We start from the raw sequence: 23,526 nt of genomic DNA, 5'->3' as shown, positions 1-23,526 counted from the left end.
CTACTCGAATATGGCGTTAATGAGTTCTTCTTTGATTAGCGTGCAATCATCTGTTCGTTTGCCATGGGAGACGAACCGGCGGCTTGGTCTTTGATGGTATGAACGACGACCCCCTTCAACCCGCTCCAATGCCAGGTGATACACAGAACTAAGAACAAATGAAGAGGGAAATACGGTATGAAATTAAAACAGGCCCCCCAAAAAAAAAAAAAAATATATATATGGCGCTTATGATGATATTGTAAAGTCAGACTAGACCTCAATTTGCATCTTCTAAATAAGGTTACTGACAAGTGGCTCCCTATTTGCTGTGCAAACCCTTCACCAAGGGAAAGACGTACCCTATAAATTCCCAAGCAATAAATTGTGAAAAATATACATGCAGGTCCCTCTGATTCAGTGTGCTAAAATTTCAGAATATTCAGCAAGCTTTATTTGTGTTAATCTTGTGTCATGACCCACTCAAAAGTTCCAATCAAGGTCCGTGCCTGCAGAAGAAGGGATATCAGAAAGAGAGAGAGAAACCATAATTTTTGTTGTTGTGGTAATATTACCACAACAACAAAAATTATGGTTTCTCTCTACCACAACAACAAAAATTATGGTTTCTCTCTCTCTTTCTGGTATCCCTTCTTCTGCAGGCACGGACCTTGATTGGAACTTTTGAGTGGGTCATGACACAAGATTAACACAAATAAAGCTTGCTGAATATTCTGAAATTTTAGTGATTTTCCCTTCGTCTTTAACAAACGCAGAGGGCGTTAATACTGTTTAGTGTTGCTAAGGCATCGATATTCATAAGTTGGATGAAGCTCGTTGTGCGATGCCGCACCCACAAAAGTCAGGCAAAATGAAAAGTATGCACACGCAAAAAAAGAATAAAAAAAATTAAAAAAAAATAATAAAATCTATGAAACTTTGTGCGGCTATATTGTTTAACCGTTTGGAGTACTTTTTGAACTGTAGCTCTTTCCACTTTGTTTTCCGTAGTGATAACGCCTTCTACGTTCGTTGGACTTAGCAATGTACGTCATACGTGATAATTACCACATGTCGTCATCTTGTACCATATCCTTGATCTGAGAAAGCAATGAATCCATTGTTTCCATGCAAGCATCTGGTGCCCACTCATTCTAAGGAAATGGGCAAATGAGATTTGTAACTACATTGATTTATAAAGGACAATCAATATCTACATGTATTATATATAACTATTTTGCTTCGAATAAAGATGTCCGACCTAGCTACTGTGATTCTAAACAAATTGATCTGTTCCTACTTCGATTAAAACTCCCTATATTGGTATTTTCCAAGCGATTATTTAGAAAGACCGAGAGGTCATCTTCACGGAGAAACTTGCTCAGACATTAGATTTAATATCTTTCTAATGTCTTACATGGGCAAACACAGGCGTAAAGATGGGAGGCTTGGCGGTCTATTCTCCCTCCCCCCCCCCAAAAAAAAAAAAAACACGACCAACAGAATGAGAGTATTCAAGAAATTCATTCCTATCAGGAGTCTTTTCATATAGCTGTTCATGTTAAGAGTGACTAGTGATCCTTTCATATGGTAAATGATATTCATCACTGAAAATGAACATTTGTGAAGAAAGGTTCACCAGTTGTTATTAAAGTCGTTCTTAACATACAAAAAGCTTTATGGAACACCTGGGTGGAGAGTGGCCAATGTAGACATATGCATTGTCAAGTTATGTGAATGCTGCGGTGAAATATATGAACCCCGAACCCTAGCGGGATCAGATTCCGGAGACCTAATTTAATCAGATTTAATTTCACCAAAATTTTATCATTATCCACCTAGCCAAAACACCATACCTGTTTCCGCTCTCTTGCTCTTTTTTTTCTGAGGAAAATGTTTGGCATTCAATTGACATTCATGTGCTATTCTTGCCGATCATTATTTTGTTGGATAAAAATATAATATCTATCGCAACGGCATGAACAGTTGCCGTTCAACATACTTGTCAAAAGTACTGATTTGATTCTCCAATAAAAATATAATAAAAAAAAAAAAAAAAAAAAAAGGTTTTTATATGAGGGTCTCGAAGACCTAAATTTCAATTTTCCCGTGATGCATCGTTTCTCTCCCTGTAAAATTAAAATTCTAGATGATTTCTGGCAACTACCCTTTTTCCAGCGACAGGATTTTGATTATCAAGAATATTTGGCAATCAAAGGACAAGCAAACAGGAATTGATATCAACATTTACTTGGATGACAAATAAAAATTATTTGAACACAACTCCGGGGGAGGGGGCAGTCAAATAGATTACTGTACACATGCGTGACCTCATTATTTCGAAAACACGCCCTAAACGACTTTTTTCTCGGTGTGCAAAATAACCCCCTAAACATTTTTTTTGCGGGCTTATTTACGCAATTTGGTACCTAGACAAGTTGTCGCCAGAATATGACCTTGGAGAAAATGCTTGGGGGGAAAAAACACACCCTAAACAGTTCGACTTTGACCCTGCGATTGACCATTGACCAGTCTTTCAAACCAAACCTTTTTCTAGAAAATGTGTTTTTTTATACCCTTAATCTGCTTAACGAGTGCACGCGCGGCCCGCATCCAAAACTGAAAAAAAACCACCCCTTTCAACGCTTTTTTTTCTGGTCGCGCATGTGTACAGGAATATATTTGACTGCCCCCCCCCCCGGATACAACTGTCACTGGTAAGGGGTTTCCCCTGTGCCCCTACCCTTTGGGCCAACATCTGCCTACCTTGGCATATTGCTCCGGTATACGGTCGGTGTGAATATATTCAATGGAACGGACAAGCTTACGTCTGTCGTCCCGCAATCCACATACTATTTTCGGAATGCCAGAGAGGGCGTTAGGGGCCCACCACTTTAATGCCTTCTTCCTGTAAAGTGAAAAGTAAAGATTAAACCAGAATACTTCTATAGTCACCGAAGTAGAAATGAGGGGGTGAACTTGGGTTCATGCCCCCCCCCCCGAAAAGAAATCATCACTAAGATCTAAAAAAGAGGAAAGAAATTAAAACCAGAATGAAGAGGGTGAAATGTCACCTTATAAAAAAGAAAATAAAAATGTCAAAATCCATCACAAATCAGATTTGTATATCAAAAAAGGTTTAAAAATTTGTCTCGCTCTCTTTGGTTGCTTTTTAAAAACATCTTCATAGTCACGGCCATGCACTGAATTTTTGGTTCCGGGGGGGGGGGGGGGGGGGGGCTAGCTTGCATCATAATGGTTAGTTTCGTTCATGTTCGCTCATTTGGTTTACGTAGAAGACGATACAGCCTGCTAGTTTATATTACATGTACGCAGACCCTATTGCAAATCAAAATCGATTCCGGACTCGATACTAATAAATATTTGCCCTCTCAAACTGTAGCTATATTATAAATATCAGTAGACAAAGCTGAATAGTACATGAACATTGTTACTTTCGACATTAAATGTGTTAGTTAATTTTGTTTGGATTATATTAATTGTTCCAAATGAAAAGGATCTAGGAACGGATACTATCATACGTTAGTCACGTGACGTTGTACATCGAAATATGCCATGTTCTGTCTGCTCGATCTCAAAGTTTGGGAGAAAAATGAGATGTAACCATTATACCAGTCATGAAGTATTATACACCAACATGTAGCATTGAGATAACAATCAATCTCGACCTTTTTGACCCTTACGGATATTTCAGTGGGAAAACAAAGATGCCAATATCTCGAAAACATGGGTGGTTTTGGACCGTTTGCCATATCAAGAGCTGTAAACATGGACAATTTCAAATGAAAAGCGAGATGTAAATAGTGAATTAATTGTAATAATATTTACATCAAATTAATGGAATTGGATAATATTTTCACACTATTATCGATCTGGTGTGAGATTATCCAGTGGTCCAGTGGTTAGAGCATTGGACTCATAATCGCAAGGTTGTGAGTTCGAATCCCAACTCTGCCAATGTATCCACTTTGATAAAAAGGCCCGAGAGTGATATTTGTCGTCTATAACGTCAGCCACTATGACTGATTAACCAAGACGTAAAACGTTTCATAGGTAATTGGTTATATGCCAGCTTGGCGTTTACCAGCAAAAAATGCTGTCCTGCCGATTTCCTACGGGAGTTACCACAAACAGAAACAAACAGATATTTATAAAGATATACTCGGATTTTTGCAATATTACGCTCGTGAAACAACTGTTCCCTGTGTTGAAGCTGTGTGTGTGGACTTTCGGGCACTAAAATGCAAACGACTAACCATCATGACAATTGTCTAAAGAAACTTGAAAGCGAGGAGGCGAAGAGAGGGAATGAAGCAACCGAACTTGTCTTCGGGACGCTTTTGCATTCTCTAAAGCAAATTTGAGGGATTATTTTCATTTATTGGTGAATATTAAAAAAAAAACGTGGAACGCATCTGGCAGTCTCGCCTGCATTACGCGGTTCCATAAAACAGTAGTACTGCTGAATTTGTAAACAACTAATGACTAAGAATAACTATTCGCAAAATACCATTCATATGATAATAAAATACAAAGTCCATTGACCCTTAATGTCATTTGACCGTGAAATCCAAGTTTCATGCAACAGATCCATTTATTTTTAAAGTTATGAGACTAAAAAACACCCAACGTGTTAAAAGTTCGTTGGTCCTCAATGATCTTTGACCTTAATCATGTGACCTAAACTCATTCAAGACGATCGGTAATTACTTTTTTGTCCAAAGTTTCATTGACTAAACATATGTTCAAAGTTATGATGATATCTCAAACCTTTACCTTTCAATGTTGATACTCAAAACAGGGCAATGTTCATTGATCTTCGATGACTTTTGACCTTGGACATATAAAACTTATGCAAGATACTGATCAACGATACTTAATTACCCCTATGTCCTAGTTTCATGAACTCGGTCCATATACTAATTTCTGTCTTATGATGACGTTCAAAAAAGTAACCTTAGTTAAGATTTCAATGTTGACGGCGACGCCGGAAAAACTATACAGGCGAGCCAAAAGTGCAAGTTTCCAATTTATTATATTATTATTATTTATTTATTTATTCATTTTTTTTTGGGGGGGGGCTGCTCCCTGGCCCTAATGCTGCGTATGAATATGTTCAGTGTAATTGAGTTACAGAGTGAGAAAGAGGCAGATATATAAGGGCCCGGGGGGGGGGGTGGGAGAGGAATAGGAAGTGAATTGTCAAAATTGTCTTACGGGTTTAAGAAAGCCTGGCCATTAGTGCGTATGTTGAGGTAATTACTTGGAGAAGTTTTGAGCCTTTTGAGTTCATCTTTCCCTTCTGCCTGAACCTCAGAGCTGAACAGCATCCGATGTTTACCGCAGAGGGCGCTCATCATAGCGTAATAGGATGCATTGTCGTTCAGTGGGGCATAAGAACCCGCTTCGCATCCCTCCTCTGATTAGTGAGAACAATGATTTCAGTTACAAAATTGCAATAGGTACTGGTACTGACAATTTCTTGAAACATGATGGTATAATCATGAGCTTACACCATGCACTGCAAAAACTCTGATGTTGATTTAACACCGGCCCGGAATCTATATATGTCCACACCAGAGAAGTGTTAAACAACCCCAGCTTCCTTTTGGTCTAACACCAGACAACACCAATTAATATTAAAACAGCATCGATTTGATTCCAAACTGGTGTTGTTTCAATACTTCTCTGATGTGGACATATACATATATAATTCCGGTCTGATGTTAAATCAGCACCGGAGTTCTTGCAGACAGTGCGTGCTGGAGGCACGAAATAGCTCCGTGAAGATCAGTGTCATACATGTAAATACATGTAAATTGTAATTCATATTTCCTGATTTCAGTCTCAGAATAACCAAATAATAAAATTATAAAAGGACAAGTCCACTCCAACAAAAACTTGATTTGAATAAAAATTGAAAACTTTAACAAGCATAACACTGAAAATTTCATCAAAATCGGTTGTAAAATAAGAAAGTTATGACATTTTAAAGTTCCGCTTCATTTCACAAAACAGTTATATGCACATCTCGGTCGGTATACAAATGAGGGAACTGTTGACATCACTCATTCACTATTTTTTTTGTATTTCATTATATGAAATATGAAATATTTTTATTTTCTCGTCATTATCATGGGAAATGAAGTTTCTTTCCTCCCTGAACACGTGGGAGAATTATACTCCTCAATTATTTTGCATTGATCATCATATTTTGATTAGATGTTTTATAAGATGGATTATGTTCTGAATATTGGGTTTTTTGAAAACGGACCTACTCACATTATTATCACCAACCCGTTGTATTTAAATTGTATATTTACCGATTATTTGTATTCAATATAATCAATTATCACGTTTTTACTTTCAATTTATTTGTTGTTCTTTTACTGAGATGTCTTGTATATGTATGTGTTCTTTCTTTAGCGCTTTGAAAATCCTGTAAAAATAAATTTATAAATCTGTTTATTATTTCATTCATTTACTTACTACTTGTAACGAATTGAAGAAACAGTTTGGAAGAGGCCGCTATCATCTGTTGTTTTCTGGTTAATGGTTGCCTACTTTTATCCTCAGGAGTCCAGAATTGCGAGAGGTAGTAGGTCCCCCTGTAGAGGGTCACAAACAGTTCGATATCAGCGTCCATGGTGCCTCCAGCTGACAAGAGTTCTTTGAAAGTTCCTCGCCGGCCGACGAAGTCCATGTTCAACCTGATTGAATAATGGAAAAAGAGGTGGCGACAAAAAAGTAGCAAACTATATTTACTATTAGAGTGCCGAAGTGTAACGTCACTGTCATGACAACGAACCGGCTGGTTCTAGGCTAAACAGAATCGCAGCTGACGATTGTCAATACACATTTGTATTTTTGCAGAAATTACCATCATTCTGAGGTCGCAGGCTAATTCCGATAGAAGCCATTTTCTCCTCTGAGAAATTGTTTAGAACCAGGCCGCCATGACATCATAGTAACTGACGTTAACAAGTGCACACCTAGCTACCAATAATGCATATAGCATTTCCACATATTTGAAAGCAGGATAAAAGAGCATTGTAGATTAAATGCCTTGCTCACGGGCATAGGTGCCGCGGCAGGGGATCGAACTCCGGACTTTCCATGTATACCCAGGTGCCTTAGACCACTCGGCCACGGCACCTCCACATGAGACGACAACGATCACAGTAAAATAATAGAATGGCAGTAATAACGATAATAATAATTATGAAGGGTAACGACGATGAAAATGTTTAAGTAGACATTATCTGAAAAATGACCGTGATAGCAATAACAATGCTGATCATCGGAATAGTATTATTATTACAGTGGCCCCAGTGTGGGGTGCAGCCCCTCATATATTTCAGTAATCATCTAACATGTATAACTTTTGTCTTTTTGGACCAGTTTATTGGAATTCCCTGCCCAATGACATTTAATAATTTCCACGCCTTAACACTTTTAAACTCAAACTTAAAAAGATGCTAATTTGTCAATACTCCAATTCAACAAGTCAAGCTTATACACAACTAAAACTATAAAATAACCTAACCTTTATTAACTACCAATCAATAATTGTCCAATATTACTTATTCTAAGAAATGACACTACAACATGCATTACGACCTGAGCAGCAGCCATGTTCTCTTCTTTTTCAGTTTTTATTTGAACTTCCCTTCCCCTTCTCTCATTCTTTCTTTTCTTTGCCTCTTTTTTCTTCCCTATTATAATTTTGTAACTATTTTTGTTAAATTTAATATCATTATGATTTTTATCGCTAAATCGCTTTATTTTGATATTTTGTAGATAACTTGTTTTAAGCCCGTCTTTAGTATTTGTCTCCATTTTTTTTTCCAATTTCTTTTTCACCCACAGTAGGGTGTTTTATTCAATAAACAATCAGTTTACATGTACATCTGCTTTCACAATTAATATGGCTTCAGTTTACATTTGTTTTCAGTCAATGTACAAAAATAATCAGATAGTAAGTGTTTAACAGTATTACAACAAAAGCTGATAATACAGTCTTATTATAAAATGAATCATAAATTTACGGTACCAAAAGCAAAAAACATAGCTTTAATTTATGTAGAGAACGAGAGATAAAGATGCAAAATTGTATCTCGCAAACCGTTGAAAATCTTTTCGACATTAGTCGAAAAGATTAATAAAATTTGACCAACACTTTTAAAAAAAGATGCATATTTTCACATGAAATAGCTTTTTCGTACAACAAATAATTCTTTAACTCGTTGAGGATTTTCTGTGGCATAAGACGAATTCCAGCTAATTTGATTTTATATATCTTATATGTTTATATATTTTATATATTGTCTCCATTTTTGTAAATAGTTTGCTAATTAGTATTGAAACTAAGTTTAGGGACTTGCCTTCTATACAAGCTTTGCTTTTCTTGGCAAGTCCCTCCGTTTATTTCCGCATTCCTCTTATACATAAAATAATAGAAACTCATCTTCAATATTTGTTATGAAATGTAATTGAACTGTCTGTATTATATTGAATATGTATTGTTACGTGTTATTTATTGATTATATTTTGAAAATTTTTGTTGAACGGAAAAAAAATAATCTAAATCTAAACTAGTTACATGAAAATGACCATCAAAGTGTGATTTCATGTATGTTTAGCCCCAGCTCGCAACTCTCAAATCCGTTTTGGGGACCCCTGCTTACTAATAAACCTTTTGTCATCGCACAGTCATCTGAGAAGCTGAAATAATTGCCTAGCATGGAAAACTCTGACCACCCCTTTTACATGTATTCCTATACCCTCTAAGGGAGGGCGCTATGATATTATGACGACATAATATGCATACGGTCCATAAAAGACGTGTCTGAGACTCTCACCTTGATCTCTTTGAATCGAGTATTCCATCTTCTTTTAAAAGTATCTTATGATCACGAATCCAGGATAAAACATTGTCCAGCGAGGTTGTGTCGCCCTCATCGTCCCCCATATCCACGTAGTCACCGAACCCTCTTGCGTAGTCAAAGTCCACTGGGTTGTCCGGTTCGACAAAGAATCGTCGGTTGCGGTCATCGTTGCGGTATCTGCGGTTTTCGTCAGTAGAGAAGGTTCCCAAAACTCTGCGGTCGCGGATGCGGCCATCTTGTTGTCTTGACTGTTGCAAAGAAAAAATAATATAAATAAAATAGGAAAGCTCTTAAAATCCGTCACTAAAATAACGAATTCAGACGAAGTTTCGAAATGGTGGACTGATATTCAAAGTATGAGTGGGCCTACATTTTGGAAAACAGAATCATTATCTATTCCATCCTTTTATTTATCATTTTCTTTGTTTTGTTAATCAATTAATTCGTTTATAAACTCCCTTCAGTCTCGTCTTTCTACGAAAACATGATATTCCAAAGAATTGTATTTCCATAAATCTTTGCGATGAATGATATCGTAAAAAAATTTAATGAGACATTAGCGGGGGACTATATACATATAGATTTGGACCATGATCACTATGCGAAATGAACATTTAATAATATAGTTTTACATGCTTGTTTTCGTTGTTGGGATTGGCCCGCAGTGGCCTAACTACGGGGGGGGGGGGCACGTGCTCCCCCCCCCAAAAAAAAAAAAACGGGGAAAAGAAGAAAACGAGGAAGGAAGAGAAACGTAGTGGGGAAAGAAGAAATTATTTTTCATCAAAATGTTATGTTATAATACATAAGCATTTTTTCATAACGTTATGAAACATTATTTGCTCAGGGCCGATGTCTTCATTATTCCTGGTGCTCGCATAGACTGTTTATTTTGATCCTGTTGTACTAAAACATCCCGTTTTCAAATCAATATACACCAAATATATTTCCTCGCAGTTCGAGTTATTATTTTTTTTGTAGTGACATTTGCTTCTTTTTCATGACTACTTAAGGTGATTGTCCTAGTTTAAGGTCTTAATATAAAACATTTCCTGTCCGTGTTAACGTTCGCATTAGTTGAATTGTGAGATGCCTGCTCTTCATGAATTCCTAAAATCCGTCCTTAAAATGTCAATTTTTCTGATCTGAATTTTCAGCTTGTGTTTCGCGCTCGCATCATTTGGTTAGTGATATACGTAAGGTCTTAGTAAATTCCTACAAGCCTTAGAATGCCCCTCTTCAGGTGTGAATTTCAAAAAAATTTCAGCTCGCGCTTCGCGCACGCAGTATATTATATTTACACTGTAAAAAAATGAAGTGCTAATTAAGCACTTCAGGTGCTTGTATAGTGCCTGCACTACGAGTGTTGATTTTCTAGTTTAAATTTGAACTAGAAAATCAGCACTCGTAGTGCAGTCACTATACAAACACTGTAAATGCTAAATTAGCACTTCATCTCTATAGTGCATATATAGGAGGCGCGATAGCTCAGTCGGTAGAGCGGGGATTCGTATTGCGCTAGTGCCCTTTGGTAAGGCATTAATCCTCAGTACCACGTCCTTCGTAAAGGACCTTAAGCCGTAGGTCCTCTGGTTGCTTGCTTACAAGCATTCATGCTTTCTTAGCAATCAGGTAAAAAAATCACCACCATTAGTGAGACGCGTATGATAATCACGATTACAATGATTAAAAAAGTGCTTCATGTGTTTAAATGTAATTCTAACAAAATCAGCAAAGGATGGCACTAGCATTAGATGACTATGCTGAGATATTTATACTCTAAACGGATTCCTAAAATATAGTCCTTAAAATGTCCCTGTTTGGGTCAATATAATAAAAAATTTCAGCTCGCACTTTGTGCTCGCTATGTTTGTTTAGCGAGACAGATCATGATTACAAAAAATTTGCTTATAATTTCCTCTGAACGGATTCCTAAAATATAGTCCTTTAAATGTCCCTGTTTGGGTCAATATAATAAAAAATTTCAGCTCGCACTTCGCGCTCGCTATGTTTGTTTAGCGAGACAGATCATGACTACAAAAAATTTGCTTATAATTTGCTCTGAACGGATTCCTAAAATATAGTCATTAAAATGTCCCTGTTTGGGTCAATATAATAAAAAATTTCAGCTCGCGCTTCGCGCTCGCATTGTTTGTTTAGCGAGACAGATCATAATTACAAGAAAATTCGCTTATAATGTCCTTTTTTAGGTCTGAATATAAAAAATTTTCAACTCGCGCTTCGCGCTCGTATTATCTAATAAGTGAAATACATATCTGTTTAATGGCACTGCATGTCCTTAAAATGTTTCTATTAGGTCAGTATACCTGGCAACAGGACGCGCTTCGCGCGCTCCCTAAGTGACTCGAATTTTTTTGTTGGTGCCCGCCCCCAATGCTATGACCCACGGTACGCCACTGGGATTGGGGTACATTTTTCTTTAATAAAACAACAGCGTACCTCACAAAGTATAGAGAGTTTCTTGAAATCCGTCACCGACATAATGATTTGGACAAACTTTTTAAAATTGCGGTCAAAAATTGCGGTCATGAATGGCCGAAGGAAGAATTTTTTTTGGATAATCAGACCCGAAAACATGACACTCTAACTCTCTTAACAATTTATGGAAACATGAACAAGATAATTATAACTAAAAACGTATTGCGAGTGCGAAGCGCGAGCACAAAATATTTGCTATTCTGACCTGAAAACACTTTAGCCACTTTCTAGGCCTAATAAAAATAATAATAAAGCAAACGAGCACAAAGCGCTATGAGGCGCCGTTTGTACCAACATTATATAGAACCATTATTTGTTATATAATCATTATTTAACAAATAATATCAATTCTATATATATAATTAACATTTTTTTCATATTATATAATTTTACAAGTTTCATTATTTCTATATAATTACAAGCCACGCTTCATTATTTATAAAATAATAGCAATTTAACCCTCCACAATTTATAAATAATTATTATTTGTTTTCAATTATTTATAAATAATGATTATTTGTTTTTCATTATTTATAAATAATGATTATTTGTTTTTCATTATTTATAAACAATGACACTACATACTTCATTATTTATAAATAATTGCAATTAGTTTTTCCATTATTTATAAATAAGTTTGTAAAGTTTTCTATTATTTATAAATAATAATTATTTATTAAACAATGCCAGTGCACATTTCTTTATTTATAAATAAGTTGTGGAGTTTCCCCATTATTTATAAATAATGAAAAACAAATAATCATTTTTATCAATAATGAAAAACAAATAATCATTATTTATAAATAAATGAAAACAAATGATAATTATTTATAAATAATGGAGGGTTGAATTGCTGTTATTTATAAATAATGATTATTTGTTAAATAATGGAAACGTCTACTTCATTATTTATAAATAATTTGTGGAGTTTCCCCATTATTTAAAAATAATGATTATTTGTTAAATAATGGAAACGTCTACCTCATTATTTACAAATGATTATTTGTTAAATAATGGAAACGTCTACTTCATTATTTATAAATAATTTGTGGAGTTTCCCCATTATTTATAAATAATGATTATTTGTTAAATAATGGAAACGTCTGCTTCATTATTTATAAATAATGAAAAACAAATAATCATTATTTATAAATACTGAAAACAAATAATCATTATTTATAAATAATGAAAAACAAATAATCATTATTTATAAATAATTGAAAACAAATAATAATTATTTATAAATAGTGGAGGGTTGAATTGCTATTATTTATAAATAATGAAGCGTGGCTTGTAATTATATATAAATAATGAAACTTGTAAAATTATTTAATAGTAATTATTTATAAATAAATTATTAATTATATATATATAATTGATATTATTTGTTAAATAACGATTATATAACAAATAATTGTTCTATATAATTTTGGTACAAACGGTGCCTCACAAAGCGCGAGCTGAATTCATGTTGTCGATTTAGAACTGAAACGGACCATTCTAAGCACATTTTGTAATCTGGCACGGATATATAATGAAACATTTCATGCGAGTTAATATTTTTATATTCCTACTTGAAAACGTGACAGTTAAGTATGTTTTTTTTTTTTTTTTTTTATAAAGAACAGTATGTTTTATCTCAGTAAACAATTGATACAAGCGTGAAGCGAGGGCTAATATTATCGGAGATTCAGACTTTCAAAAGTGACCTTTTTTAATCTTGAAATGAATGGATAATTTTCAATATGCCGATCTAAAAACATTTTAAGCACGTTTTAAATACAGACACACAATTGAGGCGAGTCTGAAGCGTACATGTAATGTAAGCTGAAATTTTGTCATTATACTGATCTTTAAGGGAACATGACTTGTTAATATTGTTTAATAATTATGTAGGAACACTTTGTCAAGGATAATGTCACTATGAATGATGCGAACGCGAATATGGGCGAGATATTTTTATTTTTTTACAACTTATACCCCAAAACGGGACATGTAATTTTCTTTAAATCATGAATACGGTACGCATCGCTTCTGCAAACCGAGAAAAATATTTGATAAAGACCTTATACTCACCTAGAAATATTAAGTGACATTTCAGAAACTGTATGTGTATGCCTATCCCGCTAATCATATCAATATACAAGCGCGTAGCGCGAGCTGTATTTTTTGTATTTAGAACTTTTTTAAAATCATGAAAAGGATGCCTCTACTCGTTGAAACAAAATTATCAAAATTCAAATTGCGAGCAGATTGGTTTTTGCATGTTGACTTGAAAATTGAATACAATAAGCCCCTTGTTTTAAAATCATCATGAGCAGTTTATCTCGATCAAGGCAATGCGATCGCCAAGCGGAAGCTTCATTTTTAAAAATTTATCATAATGACCCGAATTTTTCCCCCACCTATTCCCTTCCCCTTGTTTCAATGACATATTCTTCTTCGTCTTATTTTTCTTTCCTCCCCCTTCCTTTTTTTGCACCGCAAGGGGGGGGGGGTAGTTAGCCCCTAATATAGCACTTGCATGGTTGTTGCATTATTAAGTTAATCTAGGCTAACGCTAATGGTAAAATAATTTTATCACGGCGCTGGGTACGAACTTCGATGCTTTTGTGATACCTGTTTATAATATGTGATCTTAGGTAGATAATAATAATAATAATCCGCTTTTATATAGCGTTTAATCCATCGGAACGACGTTTCTAAGCGCTTTACAGATATATTATTACCCTGGTCATCGGATTCAATCAGTCATTCCCGCACACAATGTGTGCACATCCTCCACTCCCTGGGGAGTATTCCAGTCAGTCGCCTGTGAGGCGCACACAGTACTGGACAAGCTACAATGACTTTCACATCCTACCGGGTACCCATTTAGCACCTGGGTCGAGAGTGGCAAAGTGTGGATTAACGCCTTGCCAAAGGACGCCAGACCGCGGTGGGATTCGAACACACGACCCTCTGTTTACAAGGCGAGAGTCAGAACCACTACACCACGGCTCCTCCACGATAGATATGAATAATGTATGTGAATAGTGTATGAATATGATTGAAAATGGTATCTACTGAACTTCCTTTGCCCAAATTGGGAAGATATATAAAGACTTTGGAACTATTTTTGACTGGCAGAAGAATCAGGGCTTTTTTTTAATGTTTCAGTTGAGAAATTTGATCCCATCATAGTTATCTTCATAAATTGCGATTTATTTTTAAAAATGAGCTGGCTACGATACACTTCCTGGTCAGATATGGAATGTCAGATATATATCCTATCTAATGGTAGTAAACATTCGACGCCCTAATTTCACGTCTATTTTTAGGATTTTTAAAGTGCCATTTTTTAACACACAAGTCTATGGGGAATGTTTAAAGCGCGTGACACCTATATAAAGCAGGGGAGGTGTCATGCGTGTAAAATATTCCTCATACACTTGTGCGTAAAAATGTTAAGTTAGAGGGTGACTAGCTGCATATGTAATCTAAGGTAGATAATAATAATAATAACCATAATAATAATAACAACAATAATAATACAATAATTTTATGGGATTTTAATATCCAGACAGACAAGGTCATTGAAGCTAGACGACCAGACATCGTTCTCTTAAAGAAGGATAAGGAGTGTCTCATCATAGATATTGCGATTCCGGGAGACTGCAGAGCTTGGCGTAAAGAGGAGGAAAAGATCCAGAAGTATAACGATCTGGCATGGGAGCTGAGAAGGATATGGAAGGTGAAGACGGAGGTGGTACCAATAGTCATCGGAGCCCTAGGAACAGTGACAACAAGACACAGAAGCTTTCTGGCTGTTCTAGGAGTTGAGGTGTCCTTTGGAACGATACAGAAGGCAAGCTTGCTTGGAACAGCTCATATCCTACGGAAGGTCTTGAATTAGAAAGAGAAGTGAACAATGAGAAGAGGACCCATTTGATAGAATATAGAACAATAACCCTAGATTTCTGGAAGAAGTCTGGTTGCTGTTTAATATACCAACAGAACATCAAGTTGTGGACAATGGAAATAATAATAATAATGATGATGATGATAATAATAATAGGGTCTAATGATAACTAAACTAATTCTAATGTTAACAGGTCACCTTCTCCCTCTCCTGCCCCCTTGAAGACCCCCCAACAACCCAACTCCCCACCCCCCTCCCACCCCTCCAAAAAGAAAAGAAGTGGTCTGGAGGCCGGGAGATGTTCCTCGTTGACGGCCATGTAAAGTCAATGGTCTAATTCAAGTTCTTGTTTGAAACTGAATTTCAATTATGACCAGTAGGCCTAATTCTGACGACACTGATCACGTGGTCTACCTCATTTGCATATTCCCATTTTTTCCATACCACAAAATAGAATAATCTGCAATGGCCCTCATTAATTTTCACAATGAAAATGGGTAATTTACCTTATATATTTTTAATAACAGCTAAAAGATTATTTTTTGTTTCCACTACATTGCATTGATGATGACTGCATACCGTACATTTTTTTTTAATTTAGAGCGCCGTTACAAATAATTCAACAGCGCAACAACTGAGTGTTGTGGCGTACGTCCATGACAGAAGCTACATTACTGGGAAGTTACAAATTGGTTCGAGCCAGTGATTACGCTTTCGGATGGTAACGTTAAATGTCGCTCCAGACGTAGACGTAAATACTCATATCTGAAGGTAACAGAAGCTCATCGTGTATTTGCCCATACTCACGGGACTAGGCTAGATTATGGTAAAAATATCTAGCAAAATAGATTGTGAAAACAGAAATTAAACACTTACCACGATTATATGGATGAAGGTCTAACGTGTGGCAGTATCCTCGCATCGAGGCACAGACTGGAACCCCCAAATCCCGAAAAGTTCTGTCGCGATACCTCTCCTAATTCTTTCAAAATTCATAACAAAATGGCCGATCGAGAATGGGGTAGGAGAGAACTTTTTTTTTTTTTGAGGTTCCAGTCTGTGCCTCGATGTCAGGATACTGCCACACGATAGACCTTCATCCAGATAATCGTGGAAAATGCATAATTTCTGTTTTCAAAATCTATTTTGTGAGATATTTTGATCAAAATCTACCCTAGTCCCGTGAGTATGGGTGAATAGACGGTGAACTCCTGGGCGCCGGCCCGCTATGCGGACCGGCGCTCCTTGGGTTAAACTGAAGGAAATTGTACACACTTGCGCGCGCAGAAATTGGGGATTCCCCATAGGAATTCCCAACCCATTTGATCGACTCCACAACACATACAATTACAAGGAACGAGTCTTATTGGTAATTTAATTTAATACATATGTAATAACATACCAATTTTATAATGATAATAATAATAGGCATTTATATAGCATTTATATACCAATTTTATATAGATCTAGATGATGAATTAAATTAATTGGAAATGGTAAGTCCATATGGTTTTGATAACTTTAAATGAGATCGTACATATTCACAATTTATCATAGTCATGTGTCAATTTTAACATTGAAAGTGTAACTTCTTGAAGCCTTTATTTTCCTTTTATCCTCCTTCACTCATTTATTCGCTCTATATCCTATTCAAAATCTTTCCTTTAATTTTTATTATGATTTTATACCAAACTTATAACTTTCCATAATCATTGTTCTAATATAATGTCTTACAAATAAATTAGACGTAACTTTAGTGAAAAATACACTTCTAGTAACACAGACCTTGAATATAGTATGAATTCCTCTTTTCTTTTATGAATTCTTCTTTTCTTCTCCAGTAAAACTGATTGAATGACGAAAGGCATTTAAATTGCCCATCAACTTACCTGAGCCATGTCATTAAACAATGTCACATCCAAACTTGATTTATTCTAGCCAAGACAATAATTTACAGGGTAAATCCGGCGAGTAAAATCGACAGTTCAGTTAAGCGCTCATATAGACTCCAAGTCTCAGTGGCTCTGATCGTACCTATAATATGTGCTCATCACAGAATTCGGTGGATTCACCCCTTTGGAAGGCATTTATATAACATATTTACCAACGAACGTAGGGGGCAGCAACACACGACAGTCACGGCCCTTTTGGGCCTGACTGCCGTGGAGGAGCCGTGGCCAAGTGGTCTTAGGCGCCAGGATATACACTGAGAGTCCGCGGTTCGATCCCAGGCCGCGGCACCTATGCCCGTGAGCAAGGCATCTAATCTATATACAATGCTCTTTATCCTGCTTTCAAATAAATGAAAATGCTATATGCATTATTGGTAACTCGGTGTGTAAAAAAAATATCAGTTCCATGAGCCTAATTTCATCAGGAAGACTAAAGATATTCGTTCTACCCAATCCATTCATTTTTTTTCAATTTGATATTGCTGATTGACAAAGGTGTATGAAAATGATTGAAAATGGTATCTACTGAACTTCCTTTGCCCAAATTGGGAAGATATATCAATGACAACTATTTTTTGACTGGCGGAAGAATCAGGGCTTTTTTTACTGTTTCAGTTGAGAAATTTGATCCCATCATAGTTATCTTCATATATTGCGATTTATTTTTAAAATGAGCTGGCTACAAAACACTTTCTGGTCAGATATGGAATGTCAGATATATATCCTATCTAATGATAGTAAACATTCGACGCCGTAATTTCACGTCTACTTTAAAGATTTTTAAAGTGCCATTTTTTAACGCACAAGTCTATGGGGAATGTTTAAAGCGCGTGACACCTATATAAACAGGGCAGGTGTCATGCGTGTAAAACATTCCTCATAGACTTGTGCGTAAAAATGTTAAATAAGAGGGCGACTAGCTGCATATGTAATCTAAGGTAGATATGAATAATAATAGTTATAACAAAACTAATTCTAATATTGAAAGGTCACCTTCTCCCACTCTTACCTCCCCACTCATACACATTAAATTGGTGGAGGGGATGCACCTTCCGCCCCCCCCCCCCCCCCCCCGTGACGGCCATGTAAAGTCAAATGGTCTAATTCAAGTACTTGTTTGAAGATGAATATCAAACATGACCAGGGGCCCGTTGCTGAAAGAGTTGCGTTTTTAAAAGGCAAGTCAAAAAATCAATTGCAAGTCAAAAATGAGCGCTGTTGATTGGTTGAAAATCAAGTTGCGCGTGATTTTTGTCTCGCCTGCGTAGCGAAACGAGACATAGGTATCACTATTTCCGGTGTCGGCGGCGTCAACAATTGTGTTGTACACCCAATAACTTTCTACAGCTTCGAGGTGGGATCACCAAATTCATACCAGAGGTCCATCTCGTGAAAGCACAGGTCAAGTTCGAATATGAGTTGAATTTGAATAAGGTCAAAGGTCAATGAACTTTCCATGACTGGCACTTTGCTATGTTGTACACCCAATAACTTTCTACAGCTTCGAGGTGGGATCACCAAATTCATACCAGAGGTCCATCTCCTGAAGGCACAGGTCAAGTTCGAATATGAGTCGAATTCGAATGAGGTCAAAGGTCAATGAACTTTCCATGACTGGCACTGTGCTGTGCTGTACATCCAATAACTTTCTACAGCTTCGAGGTGGGATCACCAAATTCATACCAGAGGTCCATCTCGTGAAAGCACAGGTCAAGTTCGAATATGAGTTGAATTTGAATAAGGTCAAAGGTCAATGAACTTTCCATGACTGGCACTGTGCTGTGTTGTACACCCAATAACTTTCTATAGCTTCGAGATGGGATCGCCAAATTCATACCAGAGGTCCATCTCCTGAAGGCACAGGTCAAGTTCGAATATGAGTCGAATTTGAATAAGGTTAAAGGTCAAAGGTCAATGAACTTTCCATGACTGGCACTGTGCTGTGTTGTACACCCAATAACTTTCTACAGCTTCGAGGTGGGATCACCAAATTCATACCAGAGGTCCATCTCCTGAAGGCACAGGTCAAGTTCGAATATGAGTCGAATTTGAATGAGGTCAAAGGTCAATGAACTTTCCATGACTGGCACTGTGCTGTGCTGTACATCCAATAACTTTCTACAGCTTCGAGGTGGGATCACCAAATTCATACCAGAGGTCCATCTCGTGAAAGCACAGGTCAAGTTCGAATATGAGTTGAATTTGAATAAGGTCAAAGGTCAATGAACTTTCCATGACTGGCACTGTGCTGTGTTGTACACCCAATAACTTTCTATAGCTTCGAGATGGGATCGCCAAATTCATACCAGAGGTCCATCTCCTGAAGGCACAGGTCAAATTCGAATATGAGTCGAATTTGAATAAGGTTAAAGGTCAAAGGTCAATGAACTTTCCATGACTGGCACTGTGCTGTGTTGTACACCCAATAACTTTCTACAGCTTCGAGGTGGGATCACCAAATTCATACCAGAGGTCCATCTCCTGAAGGCACAGGTCAAGTTCGAATATGAGTCGAATTTGAATGAGGTCAAAGGTCAATGAACTTTCCATGACTGGCACTGTGCTGTGTTGTACACCCAATAACTTTCTATAGCTTCGAGATGGGATCGCCAAATTCATACCAGAGGTCCATCTCCTGAAGGCACAGGTCAAGTTCGAATATGAGTCGAATTTGAATGAGGTCAAAGGTCAATGAACTTTCCATGACTGGCACTGTGCTGTGTTGTACACCCAATAACTTTAGTACAGCTTCGAGGTAGGATTGCCAAATTCTTACAAGAGGTCCATCTTTTGAAGGTGCAGGTCAAGTTCGAATGTGAGTTGAATTTGATTAAGGTCAAAGGTCAATGAACATTTTACTTCAGAACTCAGTACTCTCTATACTTGAACCAGATTTTGTATTTTACTTGTTAATTCTTTAAAAGCTGTTGTTGTTATTCATTTAATGAGCTATTGCCTATAGTTCTTGGTACTATTTATAATATTCACACAAATTTGCCAAAGGTACAATAGAAAAGCTGTCAAAGTTTTCACTCACATTATTATGAATTACATTCTTTTTCACTAACATTCATTTCCTTACTTCCATGGAAATCATTAAAGCTTCATAGTATTAACAGCATTCTTAGTGTTATCTCATTTCCTTGGGATAAAGTAGTCCTATAGCATTATTGCATATGTAAACTGACAGAACCACAATTCACCCCCTAAACTGCTGACAGCCTCGGAAGTCATATAGCATAGTTTTGACATACATTCTCTTCATGACTGCAATATGCAGGCGAGACAACGCTTGGCGTTTGCCTTGTTAGAGCTGCGTTTGATTGCAACTCTTTCTGCAACGGGCCCCGGCCAGTAGGCCTGAATTATGATGATGCTGATCACGTGGTCTAGCTCATTTGTATATTCCCATTTTTTTTCAAATCATAATCTAAAATAAAGTATGATCCATGCAATGGCCCTCATTGTTCTGTCTTTAAAAAAATGTTAATAGGTGTGAACTATTTAAGAATGAAAATGTGTAATTTTCCATTACAAATTTTAATTTAACAGCTAAAACATTTTTTCACCACATTGCACTGATCATGACTGCATACCGTACATTCTTTGTGAATAAGACTAAATTTAGAGCGCCATTACAAATATTAACAATTTGGTGTTGACTTGTGGCGTGCGTCTAAAGCTACATTACTGGGAAGTTACACATTGGTTCGATCAAGTGATCAGCCTTTCGGATAGTAACGACACGTTAAATGTCGGCGAGACGTAAATACTCAACGAAAAAGGATATACGTCTGAAGAAAACTTAAGTTTCACTCGCTCGCGCGAGCAGAAGTTGCGGATTCCCCTGCTGGCTTGGACCGGGGATTCCCAACCGATTGGCATTGCATAAATGATTGACTCGATCGACAAGTCAAGGGACTATCCTAGATCCTATCTATTGCCATTTACCAAACCAATTTTATATATAGATCTAGATGATCAATTAAAGAATTGGAAATGGTAGGCCTATGTTGTTGATAATTTTAAATGAGATTTTCCGTATTCACAATTTCTCATAGTCATAGACCAATAAATATGACTATTCTTTTTTATTGAAAACCAATGAAACTAAATGTAAATTTTGGAACTTTGAAGTCTACCCCCCCCCCCTTCACTCGTTCGCTCTAACGTAACGTGACCCTATACAATATCTTTCTTTTAATTTGTATCATGATTTTATACCAAACTTATATTATAACATTCCATAATCGTTGTCCTTAAGTCTTAACTGTAGTGTTCGACTCTTAACGTTAAAAATAGAGTCTAACTTATTAACGTTAGACCTATAGTACATACTGTAGTGTTATTACTGTTTAGGCCTAATGTAGGTCAAACAAGTAACAATACAAATTACAGTCAATAAAGTTATGAAAAATACACTTCTGTGTCTGTTAGATTACGATACCCCTGCCACCCCATCCTGCCAACATAAGTACCGGTAGTGCATCTAATTTTGTCTGAACGAGAGCAGCAATGAACGTTCCACTTTTAATATCGATGAACAGTACTACCACTACCAATTGGCAATAGGATGGGGGTTGGTGTCCGGACACGTAACACAAACGAAGCCTTCTTTTTTGTCTTTGGATTAAACAAAAACTGTGCATTGATTGGAGCTAATCATCATGAATATTTGTTCTCTATAATATTGTCTAACATTATATGCTAAAACATTTGAGAGTTTTGATTTGTGAACTTTTTCAATTGGCTGTTTAGAATTCGACTGTCCGGATACACAACCTGTCCGGACACCCAACAACTGGGTAGGTATACAACATCGTTGGAGTAAACTGAGAGCCTATATTATATAGGCTATATATAGGCTATACCGGTATAGTTATAGATCTCAACTAGGCCTATGACTTATGTCTAAATTTTCTGATTTCTTATTTTCTCCAGTTTAACTAATTGAATAACGAGATTAGGCATTTACCATATAAATTGCAATCAACTTACCGGTACCTGAGGCTGAGCCATGTTATTGCAAAATGTCAAATCCAAACTTGTTTTATTCTACTACTAGCAAAGACAATAAATAAGGGGGGAAATCCGACGAGTGCCTAGTGATCGAGAGTGCAATTAGGCGCGCAGGCTATGCATAGCTAGCTTAATACGCGTACTACGTACTATGGGCGCGCGCAGGCATATGCACGTTAAAGCTTTGCCCGGCGGCCGGCGCGAAATGATTTCGCCCGGCCCGACGCGCGCAGTTCCGGGCGCCAATATGAATATTCATTCATGCGTCTTCGGAATAAGAGTACGCATGCGCGTGGATTTATCTTTAGCAAAATTAATGACGTTCCACATTTAAATTAAGTCGCATTTTCACCAAATTTTGCAGAGTTACTTTAGTATCTATGCATTATGAAAATGCAAAAAATGATATAGGTTCATATGCTTCTTTTTTTCTACGGGACTTCAAAATCGCCGTATTTGAATGATATGAAATGTTGCGCAATCAAGAGAATTATGCCTCTCTCAGACCTCACGAATTCACCAAATGAGTTTAGGCCTATATTACTTAGTGGATAACTCATCAAACTTTCAGAATGTGCAACTTAGTAGATAAAAAATAAGAGAAAGTCTTTTAATTAGTAAAACTATATCTATTTGTAGTCAGCAGCGCCCTCATTTGGTAAAAATGGTGCAAAAGCAAAAAAAAAATCTTCAAAGACGTGAATCTATTCAAAAATTAAAAAAAGTATTTTGTAAGCTGCACCTTTTTTCAAAATCCATGTCATTTCAAATTCGGCTAAATTGTAGAGGAATGCATATCGAAGGTGTAGGGAAGTTAAACATATGGGGTCCAAAGTGATACGAGTTGGCTTAAAAATCGCCTAAAGTGCGCCGAAAACGTGCAAAAGTCTAATAATACCGTCTAAAATGCGAATGGTTCCCGTATTTCGCTCCCAAACATTCAAAAACCATGTCATTTTCATCATAATCTCTAAATTTGTAGAGGAATATATTCTAAAGGCGTTAAAATATTAAAAATATGGGGTCCGTGTGCTCGTTTTTAAACTATCAATGTCTAAACTGTTGCGAGTTGACTTGAAACAGCCCAAAATGCGCCGAAAACAAGTAAAAGTCTGATAATACCGTCCAAAATGTCTAAAATAGGAATGGTTACGTAGTTCTGCTCCCAAACACTCAAAATCCATGTAATTTTCATCATACTCTCGAGATTTGTAGAGGAGTCTGAAGACATCAAAATGTTAAAAATATGGGATCCATGCGCTCGTTT

At 36.6% G+C, this 23,526-nt stretch overlaps 1 protein-coding gene across 1 annotated transcript; it reads right to left on the bottom strand.

The window, feature by feature from the left end:
• Positions 1-22,322, bottom strand: LOC121413051 (decapping and exoribonuclease protein-like). Its single transcript, XM_041605812.1, has 7 exons — positions 22,239-22,322; positions 8,862-9,136; positions 6,490-6,710; positions 5,218-5,419; positions 2,746-2,887; positions 1,048-1,133; positions 1-148 (listed from the first exon to the last, which is right to left on the bottom strand). Exons 1-7 carry the CDS (start codon positions 22,257-22,259, stop codon positions 1-3), a joined length of 1,095 nt encoding a protein of 364 aa, XP_041461746.1. The 5' UTR covers positions 22,260-22,322.
• Between the last annotated feature and the right edge of the window lie 1,204 nt (positions 22,323-23,526).

This window comes from Lytechinus variegatus, chromosome 4 (assembly GCF_018143015.1).
Source record: "Lytechinus variegatus isolate NC3 chromosome 4, Lvar_3.0, whole genome shotgun sequence".
In the NCBI taxonomy this organism is placed as follows: Eukaryota; Metazoa; Echinodermata; class Echinoidea; order Temnopleuroida; family Toxopneustidae; genus Lytechinus; species Lytechinus variegatus.
This window is presented reverse-complemented; position numbering and strand designations above follow the sequence as displayed.

Bases quoted from the DNA above. Each gene is read 5' to 3' on its own strand.
- LOC121413051 (XM_041605812.1), bottom strand. From the start codon at position 22,259: ATGGCTCAGCCTCAGGTACCG. The intron at 5,420-6,489 runs GTAAGTAAATGA...CTCACTAATCAG, and splicing joins TCTTCAATTCGTTACAAGTA to AGGAGGGATGCGAAGCGGGT. The intron at 149-1,047 runs GTAATTATCACG...ATTTGTTCTTAG, and splicing joins GTACAAGATGACGACATGTG to TTCTGTGTATCACCTGGCAT.